We start from the raw sequence: 18,523 nt of genomic DNA, 5'->3' as shown, positions 1-18,523 counted from the left end.
TGAGCTTGTACAAGAAATACAACATCATCATCATCATCACAAGAAAGAATCCTATGCACTCAACAGTAGAGAAAAGAGTGCCTTACCACTCTCTTTTTGCCTTCTATGAACATAGAAGCTTTCACCTTTTGACTGTAAATATTAATGTAGGGTCATAGGCACCCTTCCTCACAATCTCAAATCCAAACTCACAAACAAATTCAAAAAAAGAAAAAAAAAAAACAAAAACCAAGAAAAAAAGAAAAAAAGAATCCTCTCCTGTGAACTAATGTGGAGATGATAATACGACTCCACAAGCACACAAAAAACACACCAAATCCAACCAAAGAAACAATCCATATACTGCTTATAATTTCTATATAAATATTTCTATATCATGACAGTGCTTGAAGGGACTCATCATTTGGCTTCAGCAGCTACCTGTCGAGCCTTGTGCATCGTCGGCCATCGAATTTCTTTCGAAGGAGCTATAGGGAGCTAAAATTCTAACTTTATAGGACGGCAACGTCGAGAACGACCAGTATCCTCCTTCTCCAGGACCAAAACTCTACTCCTCTTCGGTGCTGGAGGCGGGATATCGGGACGCGTCTGAATTCGGTGCCTCGGCGATGTTGGCGTGTGGTACCCTTCATCATCATCATCAACAACAACAACAACAACATGTTGGCCATCTTTATCCTTCTTTGCTGCATCCTCTTCTTTCTCACCCTCATTCTCTTCCTCTTTCCCTCTCGAAGCGACTGCGACAGCATCCTCCTTCATAGAACAAGAATAAGAAGAGGAGGGAGGGCTTCTTTCTTGCATGCTATCGCCGACATCTTGTCGTTCATCTTTATCCTTCTTTACTTCTTCCTTCGTACTCGACGTAGAACAAGAAGTTCCCATCTCTTCCTTGTTATCACCATCATAATCACCATGTTGGTCATCTTTATCCTTCTTTGCCTCTTCTTCTCCTCCTCCTAATTTCTCTTTGGAACAAGAATAAGTAGATGAAGATGAGGAAGAAGAAGAGGTAGGAAATGGGGAGGGGCTTCTTTCTCTCCTTTCTCTCTCTTGGGTTTGCATTCCTTGGTTGCTATTCTTCTTATCCATGATCAAATTAGGATTCTAAGCTTTATCTATATATTCATGGAATAGTAATCCGGGAAAGAATAATAGAATTGTCAACAAAGGGATGTTGGTGACAAGTAAACAAGAGATGAGAGATGAGGAATAAGGATACTTCTAAGTAGATCTCTCTCATCTATATATACTGTATATTGTATATATGGTGGTTTTTATTGTGTTCTTTATATATGGCTTTGGATTTGTTTGAGAGGATTCTAACGTACGTAACGTAACAATAAGTACGAACTTGAACCTAACCTGTTTCGGGTGAGAAAATAACCGATCATGACCCGAACCAACCCGACCCGTTGGGTTTACCAAACATACAATAATGGGTACCCATCAACCCGTCAATCTGACCCAATTCGACCATGGAAATTCATTAGGTTCACAGAATTGACCAAAACCTAGTTCGGTGATGAGATTGAACTATCGGATTCGGATCAAGATTGCCACCCTTTGTAAGGTAGCCCGACACGATCTAGGCCTAGCTAGTTTGCGAGTCGTGTTCATATGCTGAGAGATCATTTAACAGGATCAGTAAATAATTAATCTGCATTAGCAATCTCAAGTAGGAGTTAATGTTGACACAATTTTACTTCACACACACATGTTATACAAGTGTAAAATCCAACTACTAGAGATTTTAAGATCTAAAATTTAAACAATTATATGAGTTTTACAATATTGGAAAGGTCTATGTACCAAAAAAATCATAAGCATGTGGAATTCATTTGCTAATTAAGCATCAAATAGTACCAAAATCAATTAGTTTCTAACATTTATGAATTTTCCAGTATAGGTCATTTATTTGCTTTTGACAAACTCAAAAAATAAAATTTGTATAAATTGATTGTGATTGGATAATTTGGATGATAAAAAAGAACATCCATCCTCATAATAAGGCTATACGATGAGAGTACGTACATATTTATTTTCTTTTTCTTATAAATAAGGTCACATAAAACACACTACTATATGTGATGTACCCCATAAATCATATGGTACAAGGTGCACATATTTCCCGCCGGGTCAGACACCAAAGGATCCTTCACCCCTTGTTGTGCAGATCGTGAAATCTCTGTGTGAGATCGCGAAAATTAAGATTGTGTTATATATGCTAAAATAAACATTATAAAAAAAATAGTTTGTATGTTTCTGTGCCTAATATGAGATTTTACATATTTCAATGAGTCAATTACAATATACTACTGATCAATACCAAACGGGCCCGAAGTCATTCTGTTCGGAAATTAAAAAGCAAAAAGAAAAGGAGGACAATGTCCTTAAATAGATCCTCCCAATGGTGGGGGAACATTGTCTAAGGAGTTGCATGGCTTTTATTCTTATTTAGATAAGAGTTGGTTGTATCTTTAGAAGGCACAACAACAGAGAGAAAAGATCAAATTAAGTACTACTCCTCCACTCCTCACACATCCACTTCGCCACCACCTTGGTGGTTTATATCATTGCAACTCATGGCCTTTTCTATTCCATGACTAGCTATGAGTATGCTTCCATTACAAATTAAGCATCATCATGGACACATCTCTCTCCAAATATCACCTCCTTGGGATTGGAGAAAAAGATGTAACAGTTTCTAAGTCAGTTTAAGCATACACTTTATGATTTATTAGTGTTTAATTTGTCGTTTAGACGCGATGTTTAGCACAAGTTTCATTCCTAATTTAATTCTGAAATGCTAAGCTACTAACTAATCTGTTGCATTCTGGTTATTTTTACACTTCAACTTTCCAAACTAGATGTCTACTTCAAATGTCGCATTTTTTTTTTTTGATTAAACAGGGGTTAACCCTATTTTACAAAAGCTAATACAGTCCTAGGACCTATAGAGTACACACCCAAAACAACGAGAAACCAAACCGAGAATGAGATCGAGAGTTAAGGCTTGAATCTTCCTAATACCCCCTTCCAAAATAAGACAGTCTGATGGATGATTCTCCCTAGTATCTCGAAGCTAACATGCCGGTTTTCAAAGATTCTCCTGTTTCGCTCTTTCCAAATTTCCCAGCAAAATGCAGCATAACCGATGTCAAAGAGCTGTAGATAATCCTTTGGGACCATTCGCCTCACTCTAATCCAACGCGCCTCTAAGCCTTCAGCCAGGAAACTTGTCCCGGCGAGGTTGAGCTGCCAAATGTCGCATTTGATATCATCTTCTTGGAGAACTTGTTGGATTACTCAAAGGTATTTGTGGGTCTTTCCTTTGGATTTTGTTATGACATAATCATAGGCCAAGTGTTCTTGTAGTACTGCTAACCTAAACTTTATATTTATTATTATTGGGACCATTGGAATCATGCAGGACTAATATACATACTTCTTGTCCTTCCCTCGATTTAAGATTATTTGTATCTTAAGTGGCATAAGTGAGTTTCTTTTTATTTAGTTAAAAAAAAAAAGAGCAAAGTCCCAATGATGTGCTTTGTAAAGGGCCATTAGGTAGATGATCTTACAAATTTAAAAAGATACTTACCGCGGGTTTAGTATTAAGGCCCATTTAAAGCCAGTAAGCAAAACGGAGTTGGGGCGAAAGTATATAGAATATGCTTCTTCTTTGTTCTGTGGAATCAGAAAAATTATTTCGTAGCAAACTCCTTGTGATATATAGAATTCAATATTACATATATAAATAAACAGTATATTTTTCAATCGTACATTATCATTGTATGTAACGCATTTTTCCGCAATCGTAAACGGAGCCTAGCTCGTCGAACTGTGATAATGGTAATGGGCCAAGCCCAATATTGGGTTTATTCGATCTGAGCCCGTGACTATGATGGCCCTGCCCAAGAAGAAAATCTTGTGGGCCGGAAGCTTTGAATTTTTATGTGGACAATGTTCACCACGTCATCCGTAGACCAACGACCATTTTTAACTTAATTTCAGATTTTAAATTGAGAGGTTTATGAATGACGTGGTGGGCCACGTGACGTGGACGCTGTTAGCGGGAAAAGAGGGATGTAAAGATCAAATAAAACTGAAAATAAATACCCGAAAAAAGAAAAAAAAAAAGGAATTGAAAAAAGAGGGGAAATGGAGAGGGAGGGAGCGGATGAGCGGAATCCTCTCGACAAATCCCATCGAAACGAGGGATTAATCCTTCCTCTACCTCATACTATTTCCGATTCAAACCCTAATCTCTTCTCCTTTAGTTTTTCATATTTATATTTTTTTTGGACGAGAAAAAGCTCCTCCTTTTGCATGCCCAGAATCATCTCCGTGCTTCGGTATAAGCCCTTTTTATCACAATTTTATGATGCTTTGTAATTTAGTTAACTTTAATTTCAGTATTATTTGATCAAATTTATCGTTTTGGCACCAAAAATTGCTATTTTCAGCCTTCTCAGATATAAAAAAGTCACTTTTTGTTTAACCATGCTTTTGGGAGAAGGGTTATTGCTCACCATCTGTTTGTCAAAATGCCTATAATTTTTATCTATTTTTAATGTAATGTTGATTGTATTGTTCATTGAATTCCTGCTGTTGGAATTTCATGGGTTGCTGATTTGTTATTTTATTTTATTTTACTGTTATTGCGGTAGAGTAAAACAGAGGTTGCATGTTTTCTAGACTTGGTATTATAAATGGCGGAGAATTTGCAACAAGGGAGGTCGGAACTACCGTTCGAGAAACGCCACCCGGGGTGCATGGAGAGCCTGCTACACTTCCTTGACCTGCACAACCGTCTTCGAATAAGGAAGACGCTAGCTTACAGAAGGCACGGCGATGGGAGTCGAACCGGAAGTGAGAATTAATCTTCTTATAGCTGGTTTTGTGATCTTTCCATCTTGTGAAATAGTAAAAGTGGCGGTAGCACCTGTTAATCGATCACCAGTTATCATTGCTTAATGCTCAAAGATAAGAATTTAATAAAATGATGCTTTATTTTTTAAGTATGTACGAAACAAAGGAGCAAGTGCCCACTCGGCATAGCTTTTGCTTCCGCTCTCAGCTGCAGCAATCTCCAGCAGAACATCTACGAGATAGAAAATTTCGGATGTTTTGCTCATTTGCGTGATGAGAAGCTGAAACAAGCATTTGAGCCCCAAATATAGAATATCTAAATTAGAGCTCTGCAATGGTGGCAAGTGAGAGTAATAATTTGGAGCTTTTGCTTCTGTTATCGAGCCGTTTGTTGTGCTTCGGGTGGAAAAGTTGTTATTTTGATTCATCATAGACTTGCTCTTCGGACTGTTAAAATATTTCTTATTGTAGGGATAAAACTCCCAAGGATGAGAAGAACCGAACCTTCGACAAGTGAGGAACATTGCTGTCCAGAAGGAGATGGAAAATCCCAGGTGAGTTCAAACAACCTTCTTATAATAACTGTTTAATAAAATTTAGTTTAAACAAATTTTCTATTCTTTTCTAATAAAATTGTACCAAATATAACTTTCAAACCTATGCTGGTAGTTAACCCAATTATCCATTAAATGGTTGAAAGTATGATTTTCTTTGCGCTTTTTTTAAGGCTGGGGGGAATGTAATTCTTTGCACTTAATTTTTATACTTGTTTGTTATAAGTGATTATTATTGTTTATTTCCAGATGGAAAATGGAGTTAATGCTACAAGCAGAAGTCATCGCATGGCTTTATTGAGAACTCTTGTATCAAAAAGAAAATTTAGGGACAAGGACCCGAAAGGAAAGATCTCTCGAGCTCCGTCCCGTCTACTGCGCACAACTTCTATTCATCACTTAAAATGCAACAATTATGTCATTCCTGTAGAATCAAGTTCTAACTATGAGACCTCAACAACCGAGCTCAGTTCACATGGAACAGCTTCTACCAGCAGCCAATCATGTTTGCTTGAAGCCCCTAATATGCCTTCTCTTGAAAAACTATCTGAAATGTGTGGGAGCACTAACACAATTGAAAGAATGGATCACGACCAGCTTGATGATTTTGGGAAAAGTTCATCGATTCAGGAGGAGGGAGTAATTAAAGAAATAGGAAACACTGCTTCTCTTCATCATTCAAAAGAGTTCTTGGATTTGCTTCAGCTATTCAATGCAAATAGGGATTTGTTTCTTAAAATCCTCCAGAATCCATCTTCGCTACTGCCAACCGAAGAGATAGCATCAACCAAATTTGAAACGTCTCACACAGAAGAATTGTTGGGAAAAAGTAATGCAAGCCACAGCCTTGAGCCCCACAATGACCAAGACAAGGAGAATGATGATATTCTTGCAACAGATAGTACAGGAACTAGCAATACCAAAATAACTGATCCTCTGTATGAATCAAAAGGCTCAAGGGAAGGTCGAACTGTTTCAAATCATTTTAGATCAATTAAAAGGAAAATAAAAGATGTAATCAAGGAGAATAAGGAGGGGCTTATTCGAACTTCTATGGATGGCATTCTTCATAAAATCCCATATGGACAAAAGGTGACGGATTTGCCAAATAAGGACACAACTTTGAGATATAAATATGGGAGAGAAGGGTTTCCTTCACCAAACAGTAAAAATATACCAAAACGTATAAGAAGATCTTCTTCTCTTAATGAATCATTAGATAGGTACTCCAATCTATTCGAGTCTATTTCAAGCAGGGATTCCAAAAGGCATTCTGAAAGACCAAAGTTCATGGAAAACAAATCCCCAAAAGCCTTGAAAAGAATTTTTTCTCTTCCTGATGTTGAGTCGTACTTCGTTAGTAGAGATGTCCAAAATGAAGTATCCAATAACAATGTAGCATCCGACCAATGTATTTCTACACAGTTCGAGTCGTTTGATACTCTTATATGTACCGATGGAATCATGAATTCAGATGGTCAGGTAGAACAAGCTGCAGAGAGTACTTTTAGCGGTATGACTAATGATAGTATGGAACATTCAGCACTAATTAGTGAGAAAGATAAAGATCTACCAATCAATATTTCAGATAATGTGACAATAGAAGAGAGTACTGATGGTCCATTACATCTGGATATTAGAGACATCCCTGCAAACTCGACGGCTATATCTATTACAAGCGAATTGTTCCAGGACGATGGAACTTATTCTGCAAAGCATTCTGTTTCAGGTGAACTATCTAGAACAAACAGTGAATACAAATTCATATTGTTTACATTTCAAATTTTGATCTGATCACTTCTAATAATCTTCTGTAACATAGATCAAACATGTAATATATTAAAAAAGATGCTGTGAAATGATATAGCTGGCCTTCACAAACTCTAAATTTTATCTATTACATTGAGTAATTTGCTTCTCATTAACCGAATTTAGCAGGTCCGGAGCTGAAATCTACAAAAGTTCATCTCAACAAGCTTGAGTTATTAACCGAGTCACATAGACCGAGAGAAGTGAATGATGGATACAGTGAGTTAATAGAAGAAGACTTCAATAAAGAAGATATTTCGGAGGAACTAGACAATATTAATACTGTACACATTCAAGTCAACGAGAAGGACGAGGCCGACTTTCAGTACGTGAAAAGTATATTGAAAATATCCGGGTTCAGCACTAGTGAGATTCTCGGAGATTGGTACTCCCCCGACCAGCCAGTCGACCCTCTACACTTTGAAGAAGCCGAGAACTCACCTCGAGAACATGATAACTATGTCGACGATGACGACTCCCTTCTCAATCACATGCTTTTATTCGATCTGATAAATGAAATCTTATTGGAAATTTACGACTCTTCTTTTGTCACTTTTCCACAATTCTCTGGCTTCTGTTCCCGTATTCGACCTATGCCGACGGGCTATCAGGTTCTCAAGGAAGTATGGGCGAACATCAGTCGGTATCTTAGCTCTCAGCTGCAGATAGATCAAGCAGTGGAGAATGTTGTGGCCCAAGATTTTGTGAGGAATGATGGGTGGATGAACCTTCGATTCGATTCCGAGTATGTGGGTTTGGAATTGGAGGATCTTATACTAGATGATCTTATAGACAATGTTGTTTTTGATTTAGATGACATATCACTTGCCAAGTGTTGTATATAAACATGTAGTATTTTTTGTTCTTTCCTCTGTAACTTTATCATTCCCTTCTTGTTATTTACATGTGTAATGATGAATAGTAACATACTTGTATGGTTAGTAGAAAGGATAATGAATTACATGAAAGTAACTTCAAAAATAAACTATGATAACCAAAATAAAAACAAAAATTGTGTGTGTTGCTTCGAAAAACCGAATTATGTTTGTGCCATTTCATTTGATGAGTTAGTAATATATAAATATAAACTATCAACTGTACGTAATTTTTTTTTAATTTAAAAAAACACCATCTTTGTGATTGCAACTGATCAATTTAGGCCCAGACCAAGAGTTCAAGCATACCCGGACCATTAACAATTGCTGGGCCCTTACTGGGCTTGGCCCACAACGATGAACATCTGGAAGAGGAGCCTCTTCTCCGTGTGTGATCGTAGCAGAGCGAGGGATGTGGCTGCGTTGCGTAGTACTTCGCCATGGGCGAATACCACCTCTCCCCCCTTGCCCTAACCCTTCGTGGTTCGTTTCCTCCTTTTCCTACTCCAACGCACCCTCCAAAAAGGGAAAGGCAGCGCCTTTACAGGTAAAAGAACCTCCTTTGTGGCTGTTGATGCGTTCTGTGTGTTCGATTATCTTCAGAATCATCTTAGGCTTCGAATTTGAATTGGGCTATGTGTGTAATTTGATGTAGGAGAGGAGAATGGTGGATAGGTTCAGGCTATGGGCGAAGGGCGGGGAGGGCGGAAACGGTTGCTGCAGCCTCCGCCGCAGCAGATCCGATCGCCATGGGAAACCTGATGGTGCGTTTTATGGTTTCTTCGCTTTGGTTAGCTCCAGTTTTGTTGGTGCCACCACCTGTTTGTGTTATTTCCTCAATGAATAGCTTTGTAGTATTGAAGGGTTCTACTTAACGGGTTTAGGGGAAATGGTTACTTTTTTGAACATGTGTTCTTTTTTGGGCTAGTGTAGGTGGAAATGGCGGTAGAGGAGGTGATGTTATTCTCGAATGCTCGGCGGCTGTTTGGGATTTCAGTAACCTGCAACACCATTTGGTTGGTTCTGGAAATTTGTAATTCATTTCTTTTTTGGGGTGCTATAGAATTGTTTAACTATATGTAATGTAATCATAGATATCTGTTTATCTTCAAATGTATGAACACTAGTTATTCTTTGTCAGAATGCGAAACGTGGAGGGCATGGAGTTTCGAAAAATCAGATAGGTACTCGAGGATCTGACAAGGTTAATGTTCCTAAACAATACGATGATCCTCTGACATTTTTGTAACATCTCCTTTTTGCATTTTTTTTATTTGCAAATTAATGATAGCAAAGTACTTAAATGTCGCAGGTTGTACAAGTACCGGTTGGCACTGTAATGCATCTAGTCGAGGGTGAATTACCTTCTTTCGTTGAGAACAACTCCGTGAGATCTGCGGATCCATGGGATATTCCAGACAATTCGGAGGATTTCCGAGCAAAACCTGTTCAAAACAATGCGAATGCTTTTAAACACTCAATGGTAAAAGAAGATCGTCGTGCTTCTACTTCATATTCTTGTAACAATGGCAGTAAGGAGATCATAGGAAAAGGGAATCTGAAACCACACATTAGTCCTTTCTCTGAAAAAGCATTTCCATCAATTGAAGATGGAGTAAGTCATGATCATTCATATGGAACTGAACCAGAAAATGAAGAAGAAGATCATAGTGAAGATGATTTTGATTATGATGATGGGGAGGAGGAGGAGGAGGAGGAGGAGGAGGAGGAAGAGGAGGAGGTGCAATATGCTGTTGCAGAATTGACTGAGCCGGGCCAACGCCTAATAATCGCTCGAGGTGGGGAGGGTGGTCTCGGTAATGCTTGTCTAAGGAAAGATCACAAGTCCCGCAAAAAGATCAAAGATAATTCTTCCAATTTGGCATACATTGATGATGAAGATGAATCTTTGTTACATACTGGAAAGCCCGGATCTGAAAGCGTGCTTATCCTAGAATTAAAGAGCATTGCGGATGTCGGCCTTGTTGGCATGCCAAATGCTGGTAAAAGCACCTTGCTAGGGGCCCTTTCACGTGCCCAACCTGTTGTGGGCCATTATGCTTTCACCACTCGAAGACCCAATATAGGAAACTTGAATTATGAGGACTTTTTTTCTGTAAAGGTGGCGGACATTCCAGGGCTAATTAAAGGCGCTCATCAGAATCGGGGGTTAGGGCATGCTTTTTTGAGGCATATAGAGAGAACAAAAGTCTTGGCCTATGTTGTCGACTTAGCTGCAGCTTTGAACGGTAGAAAGGGAATTTCACCATGGGAACAGTTGAGGGATTTGGTTTTGGAGCTCGAGTATCATCAGGAAGGATTGTCGAGTCGGCCTTCTTTGATAGTTGCCAATAAAATTGATGAAGACGGTGCTGAAAAAGTGTGTGAAGAATTACAGAGGAGGGTTCGAGATGTTCCAATATTTCCTGTTTGTGCTATTTTACAGGAGGGAGTTCCTGAACTGAAAACTGGACTAAGAAGACTGATAGATGGAAATGAAGCACGGAGTCTTGATCTGAGTAAAATTATTGTTGATTAAATTAAAGCAGTTACATGGTCTTAAACGGCAAGGCGTTGCTGCGATGCCGAATCATACAAGTAAGTTGGCTGTTATGTGTATTGTTTTGTATTTAATACATATTTTTTGAATTAAAGCAATATCCTATTGAGCAACACAACGGTAAATCCTTATCACTTTGAGATGTATGACAAGTTGATCCATGACTACCCCAATCATTTCCACAAAGATGTATGCATGCAATCCTGAACCTTTATCCCGTAATGGCTATTCTGCCTGAGATAACTTTTTATTACGAAACAGTTTTCAAATTCCTTTGGAACTAGCATGGGTGGCAACCTTTCTAGCACACAAGGCATGATGTGCAATTTCATCTTATGCGAGTCAAAAGCCATGCTATGAAGACCAGGGAAAGATGCTCTAATGATACAGGTTTACTTTTGGTGTTTAACTTACAATCTACAAAAATTAGTTCCTATATCTGCAAATTACGGAGTTATTGTTTGTTCACTATGTCATGTGCTCGGTTTAAATAACTTTGTTGCTCCTGTTGTTTCAGCATCGAAACCTTCTGTTTCCACTGGGCCAATAGAGAAAACAAACAAGAGAAAAGAAGTACACACACGCGAGATCGAAATCTGAAGAGAAGAGGCGATGACTCGGCGGAACTTAATTTTTTGTTGATTCATTTGAATACCACCTTAGCAGGACTTGCATTGAAGACATAAAGACATGCACTGGAGGGTGTAACTTTTAAGAAGCTGCTAGTGAAGCCATCACATACCCCATTGTCATGCTTTTTGGAGTAGAGAGATACTGTATAATTATTTTTATGGTGCAATAATGTTATGTGCAATCAGTATACTCAGTTGTTAGAAATGGAGAATAGTGGTTAATTTGTTTGACTTGGAAAATTATTGTTATCTTCTTGGGGTGCATGATGTAATGAGATACTTTACTCATTTTCTTTTGCTTTTGAATGGCTTAATTTTCTTTTTTTTTTTTGCAACTTATATCTGCTTTCATCTTTAGTCCAAAGTAATAAAAATGACAAGATAAGAGAAATATGACTGGATATAAAAGGAATTTGGGTAAAAATGCATCCCACTGGGACACATTTCTGATCATCAGATAACACTTAATTTGAATCTTAATACTTGACACTATCATATTTATCTCATGAAATTATTTTCAGTATATAATTAGCTGAGAAAAAGTCATGATCCGACAAACACACACACACAACAAAGGAGTATATATAGAAAAAAAAAGAGAAAAAAACAATAGCCTTGTTCTTATATTAATTAGTCTCATTTGATTAGATGACCAAATCTTTGTTAGATCATGCTTCTAGATACTCTGATCATATTTCACACACACACACACACACACACACACACACACAACAAAGGAATACATATAGAAAAAAAAGGGAAAAAAAACAATAGCCTTGTTCTTATATTAATTAGTCTCATTTGATTAGATGACCAAATCTTTGTTAGATCATGCTTCTAGATACCCTGATCATATTTCACCTCAAATGCATTTATCTCAAATTCTCAATGTGTTAGATCACACTTCTTTTTTTCCCCTCCCTCAATTGAGAGAGAGACTCAACCCCACCTGATAATTAACACAGCCTCAAGAATAAAATGGCATGATGGGGAAAAAAAAAAATTCATGAAAAAAAAAAAACAAGGTCCAATGTTCATTATCTGCCTGTTAATTCAAAATTTAAAAATGTTCATTATCTATTAAAACACAAAGTTGGATAGGCAGAGGTTACAGCTAATTGTCTCATTAATTTGTATATTCTTGTAGCTCAAGTTCCAATTTTGAGCACATAAATTTACAATTTTCGACGCACATAATATATATAATACTAATTTCGCATAGCCGTTGAATCTTGCTTGCTTCGGTGTGCAATCTATATCTAATTCATGCATTGTAAGTACAAAACTCGTTTGAAATGATCAAATGTTAAAATTTCAATGTAGAAAGTCTTCTTGTGGAGTTTACGTGCATGACACTTCTTTATACGTAATGAAATGAGACAATATTTGTTTTCTTTGTATTTTATGACACATTTAATATGTTAATTTTTGTATCATCGATCATCTAATTGCAAACGTCGACTTGTTCGATGCGATGCGTAATCCATATCTTTAGATATAAACTAAACCAAGGGAGGCATTAATTGAACATGCAATAGTTAGTCAAATTGGTTTGAGATTCTTTATCCACATAAAAAACACTCACACAAGCTAATGAAATCTTAATCTCAAATACTTAATGTCGGTCGAACCAATCTAATTAAATCTTGATTAATTATTAGTGATAATGTGATTTTTCTATGTTTAAATAAACAAAGGAGTTGTCCTAAGACAATATAGAAGAATTATATTATTGGTGATGTGAGGTGTACTTGACATTGATGGTTGCTTAGTTGAATTAAACTAAGGTATTTGATGTGGATGTCCTTCTATTATATTGCAACAATTCTCCTTTGAAGTTACCCATGAGGGCATTAACTATTTTGCTAACTTTTATTTCTTGGTTTCTTTTCTTTTCTTTTTATTATTGTTTTTCCTAACCTCCTCTTACAAAGAAAGCAAACACTGAGTTCCTTACTCCTCACCAAGTTATTGTTTTTCAGACACATAGTAATAAACAAAATCATCATTTAAAAAGTCATTGCATAAACTTAATGTTTTTCTAGCTAGTCTACCAATAGGAGGACGACACGTGGATGGACGGTCGATATCTATATACTCTTCCCCTCCTCTCTATATAAAGCAATGAGGCACTGCTAGTTTGATTCATAGTTGGTTTTTTGAGAATCTCCTTCAGAAGATCAGAAAGAAGATGTCTTGCAGCGGCGGAAAGTGCGGGTGCGGTTCTGGGTGCAGCTGCGGCAGCTCTGGAGGGTACAAAGATTATTACATGTTTCAAAAGATTCCTGTTATGACTTTAATTCATCATCTTGTTTGTAAAGGAGTTTGCTGCTTTTTGTTGTGATGAACACTGCGTGGGATTTGGCTACATGCATGATAATTTTCAGAATGAGTTTTTTACTTTAGAAAACTCAAAATTTGATGTTAAACTTTTATATGCATCCCTGAAATTCAGTTTGGTCAACTGTAATTAATATAAGTAATGATTGTTGCTTCTGCTGAAGATCTCTTTTTTTTAAAAAAAAAATTGATTTCTTCTGATTCTGGAATTGGAAGTAGATATGTTTCTGATTTTTCTGCTACTATGTTTCAGCATATAGTACTTATCTGCATAAACCTTGTAATTTTGTTTTTATTCCGTTATTTTGTTGCAGATGCAAGATGTACCCTGAGATGGCTGAGAAGAGCACCACCTCTGAAACTGTGATCCTTGGGGTTGCTCCTGAGAAGGGGTATGTTCCTCTACCACACAAAACTCAGATGTTGCTGCTGAGAAACTGTCACAGGTCCCTGTTACTTACTGCAATTTGCTGTTAATGGTTTTCGCAGGAAATTCGAAGGACTCGAGAAGGTTTCTGAGACCACCGAGGGGAGCTGCAGCTGCTCGTGTGGATCCAGCTGCCGGTGTAACCCTTGCCGGTGCTAAATTACGAAGCATCAGCTTCATATAATACCTCCTGGGGATGAACATGTGTGGGGTGTGACATATCTATGTAATTTGTCTTATGCTTTGGAACATCTGTAGTTCTATAACAAATAAATAGGCCATGGATGTGTGTGCCAATTAATAATACTTCTTGGTGTGGATGAATGATGGATTGGGAGTGTAATAGTTGTAACCATGGCTGGTGAAGTTGGGTGCATATTAAACTCCTGCCATATATCTGTGTGTGTTTTTGTGTGCTTTTGGTGCTGAATAAAGGTTTGGAAATTTAGTGTGTTTCTATTTGATTTGTGTTAATGGTGGAGTAAAGCTAATTGGTGTAGTCACTCAGTAATTCAACTTCTCTTGAAAGTAACTGTAAGAAAGAAACCACCTTATACGAAAAGCTTGAGAGAAGATTTTTCTTTGCTTTTTAATTGCCATTATGACATAGAACTCAAATTATTATCAGATAAGAGAGTTTTCGATTCTGCTTCATCTCCGTAAAAGTGTTATTTGAGTTAAGTTGTTTGAAAAAGCTACTTGTAGCTTGATGACTCGCTAAATAGCTTCTTATTGAAATAGAAGCAGAGAAGCTTCAAGTAGAAACCGTCGGTGATGCTTTTTACATGTAGATTTAATAAGTTCATAAGAAAAGATCTTGATCTCTCTCTCTAACCAGAATTTTGAGACTTTACATTCCTGTAAAAAGTATTATAATTTGCTTCTAGCTGTGAAATGTGAACTAAGAAGTTGCAGCTAGCTCAATGCAGGATGCGCTTTTTGTCTCAGTTTTCAATTACTATTTCAAACCAACCCACGATTTGGGCTTTAATTTCATCTCGATTGTTAACAAATGATTCGAACTTGAATTAAGATGAGCAACCAATTATAAAAATACAAAAATAATCCAATCTTATACTCGGTCTAAGTTAACTTGTTTACGCTCCCACATATCTGATCAATTTAATACAATCTTGAATAGGGATCTCACTTATCCCCATCTTTCGTACCAAAAAAGGTAATACGATAATATTTAATAAATTACTGAATCTGGTCATTATTAATTGAGTGAATGTGACGAGATTTGATGAATATGCTCTATTCTCGGCAAACATAAATATAGAAAAAAAAAAAAGAAGAGAGAGAGTTAGTGTTAGATCTGATTCATAACTGATTTCGGCATCTTGGGCCATGGGCCAAATAGAGGGATTACCGAATTGAGCCCAAACTCATATGAAGAAGTCGGTAAATTAACATGAAGTCGGCGCTGTTACAAGAAAAATGCAGGATCTCATATCAACCGTACATGTGGCAAGTTCGACGAATGGACGGATCACATCGTTCTTTGACCAACTCCAAACGCTTCGACTAGGGTTTTAGATTTCGCGGTCGCGGCCTCTCCTTCTACACCATCTCCTTCATCGTCCCCACCAAAACCCTAGAGATCCAGAGCAAGGTGAGGCGGAGGAGAATACGAGGGAGGAGGCGAAGATGGATAAGAGCATGCTCGGAGATTTGGATTCGCTCCCCGAGGAGGACAAGATCCGGATGTCCGCCATGATCGACCAGCTCCAGATCCGCGACAGGTCTCCTCCCCTCCCCTCTTCTTCTCCCTTATTTCCTTGGATTAGTGTTCTGTTTCATTGTTGTTTTGAATCGATTGATGAAATCTATGAAGCATGTGAATAGCTTATGATCTATGTAGATTTGATGAGTTCAAGTGTATTACTTGATTGAGAAATGGACCAAATGTTAGTAGTAGCTGTTGATGGTAAGCTGTTAATTTTGGGATTTTATTACTGATTCTTAGGTTTTTGGAAGGTAAAGTATATGCTTTTACACTTGATTGTTGCTTTATGTTGTTGTAGAAGCGTAGGATTGTTATGTTTTGAAGTAGTTGGCAGTGATCAGAGTCAAGCATTTGAGTTTTATGTTCAATGGAGGTGTTGTCGTGTTGAAGTATAAGAGAATGTGATTGAAGCAAAGTAATCACATAGGATGTATCGAAGATTAAGGTGTGTATGGTCAAATGATCCTCAAACTTAAGGGCTTAACCATTCATTTTGGGTTCTTAAATTTCTGGTGTTGAAGGATGAGCTTTGTTTCTCAATTCGCTGGATTTACCCACCCCTTTTTTCTCATAGCAGTAACTTAGATTGTTTCCCTGGCTAATCAATTAACTCTAATGGTTATTGTTTCTATTCTGTTGGAGATTCACAGAAAGAATAAGAGGTTGAGTGGGCAAGTGAGATTGATGAGGACATCGGTTTTTAGTCAAAACAAGTTCACAGCAGTGAATTTAGTTCATTTTGTGAATATAAGAGTTAATTAGATTTTTGGAGTATATTCTTGTGATTGGCTAAACTGGGGTCTACGAAAGTCGAATCGAATTTTAATAAACTGGTTTTTTAAGTTCACCGACAGCTTCCAACTGTGTCAGTTGATTGAAGATATTGTAAATGAACTTCGGTGGGAAGATGTATGCATTTGATTAAACAAGTTCACAGCAGTGAATTTAGTTTATTTTGTGCATATAAGATTTAATTGGATTTTTGGTGTATATTCTTGTGATTGGCTAAATTGGGGTCTACAAAAGTCAAATCAAATTTTAATAAACTGGTTTTTTAGGTTCACCGACAGCTTCCAAACTCTGTGAGTTGATTGAAGATATTGTAAATGGACTTCGGTGCGAAGATGTTTGCCTTTTCTTTTGTTTAAACTAGAAGCTCATTTGGGGGTGATTTGGGCTATAAAGTACTAGGCTGCTGGATCCTATTATCAATGATATCATCATTAATGGGAAGCTACAAGGTTTCGTATGGACTTTGTGCACAATCTACTTATAGAATGTTAGCTTCCAACTCTTGTAGTCAATTTGGAAATGGTTGACTCCTACAAGTAGTTACAGCAACTGGACTCGTAAGATAAGTAGAATGATAATCTTGGACGGTTACATTTATGTCGGGTAAGAATGTAATTCAGAAGATGAACAATCCGCCTCAACTAGTACTTGTATTTTATAGAGATTATTAAACCCTGAAATTTCCTATCTTATGAGGTGAAGCTATCTCTGGTGGCCTTCTATCTCCAGAACATTATACTATTGTTGTGTCTGGAAAATTATCTTATTTCGCTCTCCAATTTGGTTCCAAATCGTATGTCAAAGCTCAAAACGTACTTTCTGTATATGCATGTTATAAATGATGAATTTTCTCTCTTCTTGATTTCATGTATAAGGTGACTGATACTTACATTAGTAGTACTCCATATTCTCGCTACTAGGTTTGATGTGCTTGGTTTAGAGATAATATCGTCTTTAGGTACAAGCACGGATAGAGAGTGGCAGTAACGGCATGCTTTAATTTTACAGTAGCAACAGCCACCGACGGCATAATTTGGATCAATATCGAGGTTGATTTCAAGTGTAATAGGATGATCTCATGAGAATCTACGCATAGCTTCTGAGAATAGCTGTTTTACTTTTCCTCTCGCTTGTTCTTATTGCAGTTTAAGAATGTACAATTCGCTGGTCGAGAGATGCTTCACCGACTGCGTGGAGACCTTTAGGCGTAAGACTCTCGACAAGCAAGAGGAGACGTGTGTTCGCCGATGTGCCGAGAAGTTCTTAAAGCACTCCATGAGGGTCGGCATGAGATTTGCGGAGCTCAACCAGGGTGCCGCGACGCCTGATTAAGAAAAATCCCAGTAGCTTCTGCAAAACCCTGTTTCTTAACTTCTATTTTGAGCAAAAACCACTTTTGGGCTTTTTTTTGAGCAGCAATTCCTGTTTCTTTGGTAAATTATAGACAATTTCTCATTAGTCGATGAAAGAAGTGTTCCATTCATCCTGATGAATGTTTTGAATACTAGAATAAGGTAAGGATTTGATGGGATAATGTGAATCTAAGTAATTTCGTGAATCTTTATTAGGGCTTAAACTTTTTTGTTTGGAATGAACGAGGTTGGTCCGTCGGATTGAATTTTGTTGGTCACTCATAAAATAGATTAGCAAGGTTTTTTTTCTTTTTTCTTTTTTCTTTCTTCGTTCTTGTGTGGATAGATAGATATGCGTGGAAAATACAAATAATGGGAAATCCGAATTAACAAATTTGTCTATATTTATTAAGATTAATTTAAAACTTTTATAAATCAATTGAAGTCATATTCATATTAATATTTTGATGGATGGATTGTGAATTGATTTGTGGAGAGCGAAATTCGTCCCAAAAGGATTGGGTCCGTTCGCGGATCGCGTGGATAAGATCCGCGAACGGAACCTAATTGTTGGGAGC

At 37.4% G+C, this 18,523-nt stretch overlaps 5 protein-coding genes across 8 annotated transcripts; 4 read left to right on the top strand and 1 right to left on the bottom strand.

Moving 5' to 3' along the window:
- Window positions 478-1,092, bottom strand: LOC109719655 (protein FAM133-like). Its single transcript, XM_020246438.1, has one exon. The coding sequence runs from the start codon at window positions 1,090-1,092 to the stop codon at window positions 478-480; it is 615 nt and encodes a 204-aa protein (XP_020102027.1).
- Window positions 4,134-8,223, top strand: LOC109719441. Of its 3 annotated transcripts, none has more exons than XM_020246131.1 (5): window positions 4,134-4,358; window positions 4,702-4,875; window positions 5,347-5,429; window positions 5,679-7,158; window positions 7,365-8,223. In XM_020246131.1, exons 2-5 carry the CDS (start codon window positions 4,716-4,718, stop codon window positions 8,081-8,083), a joined length of 2,442 nt encoding a protein of 813 aa, XP_020101720.1. In that variant the 5' UTR covers window positions 4,134-4,358; window positions 4,702-4,715; the 3' UTR covers window positions 8,084-8,223. The 3 variants fall into 3 exon arrangements, with proteins under 3 accessions (XP_020101720.1, XP_020101721.1, XP_020101718.1); XM_020246132.1 differs by having other exon boundaries at window positions 4,674-4,875; window positions 7,368-8,223; XM_020246129.1 differs by having other exon boundaries at window positions 4,674-4,875.
- LOC109719442 (probable GTP-binding protein OBGM, mitochondrial) lies at window positions 8,450-11,633 on the top strand. Of its 2 annotated transcripts, XM_020246134.1 has the most exons (7): window positions 8,450-8,660; window positions 8,769-8,877; window positions 9,047-9,129; window positions 9,255-9,317; window positions 9,426-10,711; window positions 10,935-11,063; window positions 11,191-11,633. In XM_020246134.1, exons 1-5 carry the CDS (start codon window positions 8,526-8,528, stop codon window positions 10,650-10,652), a joined length of 1,617 nt encoding a protein of 538 aa, XP_020101723.1. In that variant the 5' UTR covers window positions 8,450-8,525; the 3' UTR covers window positions 10,653-10,711; window positions 10,935-11,063; window positions 11,191-11,633. The 2 variants fall into 2 exon arrangements, with proteins under 2 accessions (XP_020101723.1, XP_020101722.1); XM_020246133.1 differs by lacking the exon at window positions 10,935-11,063 and having other exon boundaries at window positions 8,452-8,660.
- LOC109719195 (metallothionein-like protein 2A) lies at window positions 13,406-14,533 on the top strand. Its single transcript, XM_020245739.1, has 3 exons — window positions 13,406-13,558; window positions 13,960-14,037; window positions 14,135-14,533. The coding sequence occupies exons 1-3, from the start codon at window positions 13,497-13,499 to the stop codon at window positions 14,229-14,231; spliced, it is 237 nt and encodes a 78-aa protein (XP_020101328.1). The 5' UTR covers window positions 13,406-13,496; the 3' UTR covers window positions 14,232-14,533.
- On the top strand, window positions 15,610-18,214 carry LOC109719517 (mitochondrial import inner membrane translocase subunit Tim9). Its single transcript, XM_020246254.1, has 2 exons — window positions 15,610-15,817; window positions 17,739-18,214. The coding sequence occupies exons 1-2, from the start codon at window positions 15,723-15,725 to the stop codon at window positions 17,923-17,925; spliced, it is 282 nt and encodes a 93-aa protein (XP_020101843.1). The 5' UTR covers window positions 15,610-15,722; the 3' UTR covers window positions 17,926-18,214.

This window comes from Ananas comosus, linkage group 13 (genome assembly GCF_001540865.1).
Source record: "Ananas comosus cultivar F153 linkage group 13, ASM154086v1, whole genome shotgun sequence".
Lineage (NCBI taxonomy): Eukaryota > Viridiplantae > Streptophyta > Magnoliopsida > Poales > Bromeliaceae > Ananas > Ananas comosus.
Note: the sequence above shows the minus strand (reverse complement) of the source record. Positions and strands in the feature narration are given on the sequence as shown.

Coding starts and splice junctions, on each gene's coding strand:
- LOC109719655 (XM_020246438.1), bottom strand. CDS start 1,092: ATGGATAAGAAGAATAGCAACCAAGGAATGCAAACCCAAGAGAGAGAA.
- LOC109719441 (XM_020246131.1), top strand. CDS start 4,716: ATGGCGGAGAATTTGCAACAAGGGAGGTCGGAACTACCGTTCGAGAAA. Junction 5,430..5,678: donor AAGGAGATGGAAAATCCCAG/GTGAGTTCAAAC, acceptor GTTTATTTCCAG/ATGGAAAATGGAGTTAATGC. Junction 7,159..7,364: donor TGCAAAGCATTCTGTTTCAG/GTGAACTATCTA, acceptor AACCGAATTTAG/CAGGTCCGGAGCTGAAATCT.
- LOC109719442 (XM_020246134.1), top strand. CDS start 8,526: ATGTGGCTGCGTTGCGTAGTACTTCGCCATGGGCGAATACCACCTCTC. Junction 8,661..8,768: donor GAAAGGCAGCGCCTTTACAG/GTAAAAGAACCT, acceptor AATTTGATGTAG/GAGAGGAGAATGGTGGATAG. Junction 9,130..9,254: donor GTAACCTGCAACACCATTTG/GTTGGTTCTGGA, acceptor ATTCTTTGTCAG/AATGCGAAACGTGGAGGGCA.
- LOC109719195 (XM_020245739.1), top strand. CDS start 13,497: ATGTCTTGCAGCGGCGGAAAGTGCGGGTGCGGTTCTGGGTGCAGCTGC. Junction 13,559..13,959: donor AGCTGCGGCAGCTCTGGAGG/GTACAAAGATTA, acceptor ATTTTGTTGCAG/ATGCAAGATGTACCCTGAGA. Junction 14,038..14,134: donor GGGGTTGCTCCTGAGAAGGG/GTATGTTCCTCT, acceptor TGGTTTTCGCAG/GAAATTCGAAGGACTCGAGA.
- LOC109719517 (XM_020246254.1), top strand. CDS start 15,723: ATGGATAAGAGCATGCTCGGAGATTTGGATTCGCTCCCCGAGGAGGAC. Junction 15,818..17,738: donor CAGCTCCAGATCCGCGACAG/GTCTCCTCCCCT, acceptor TTCTTATTGCAG/TTTAAGAATGTACAATTCGC.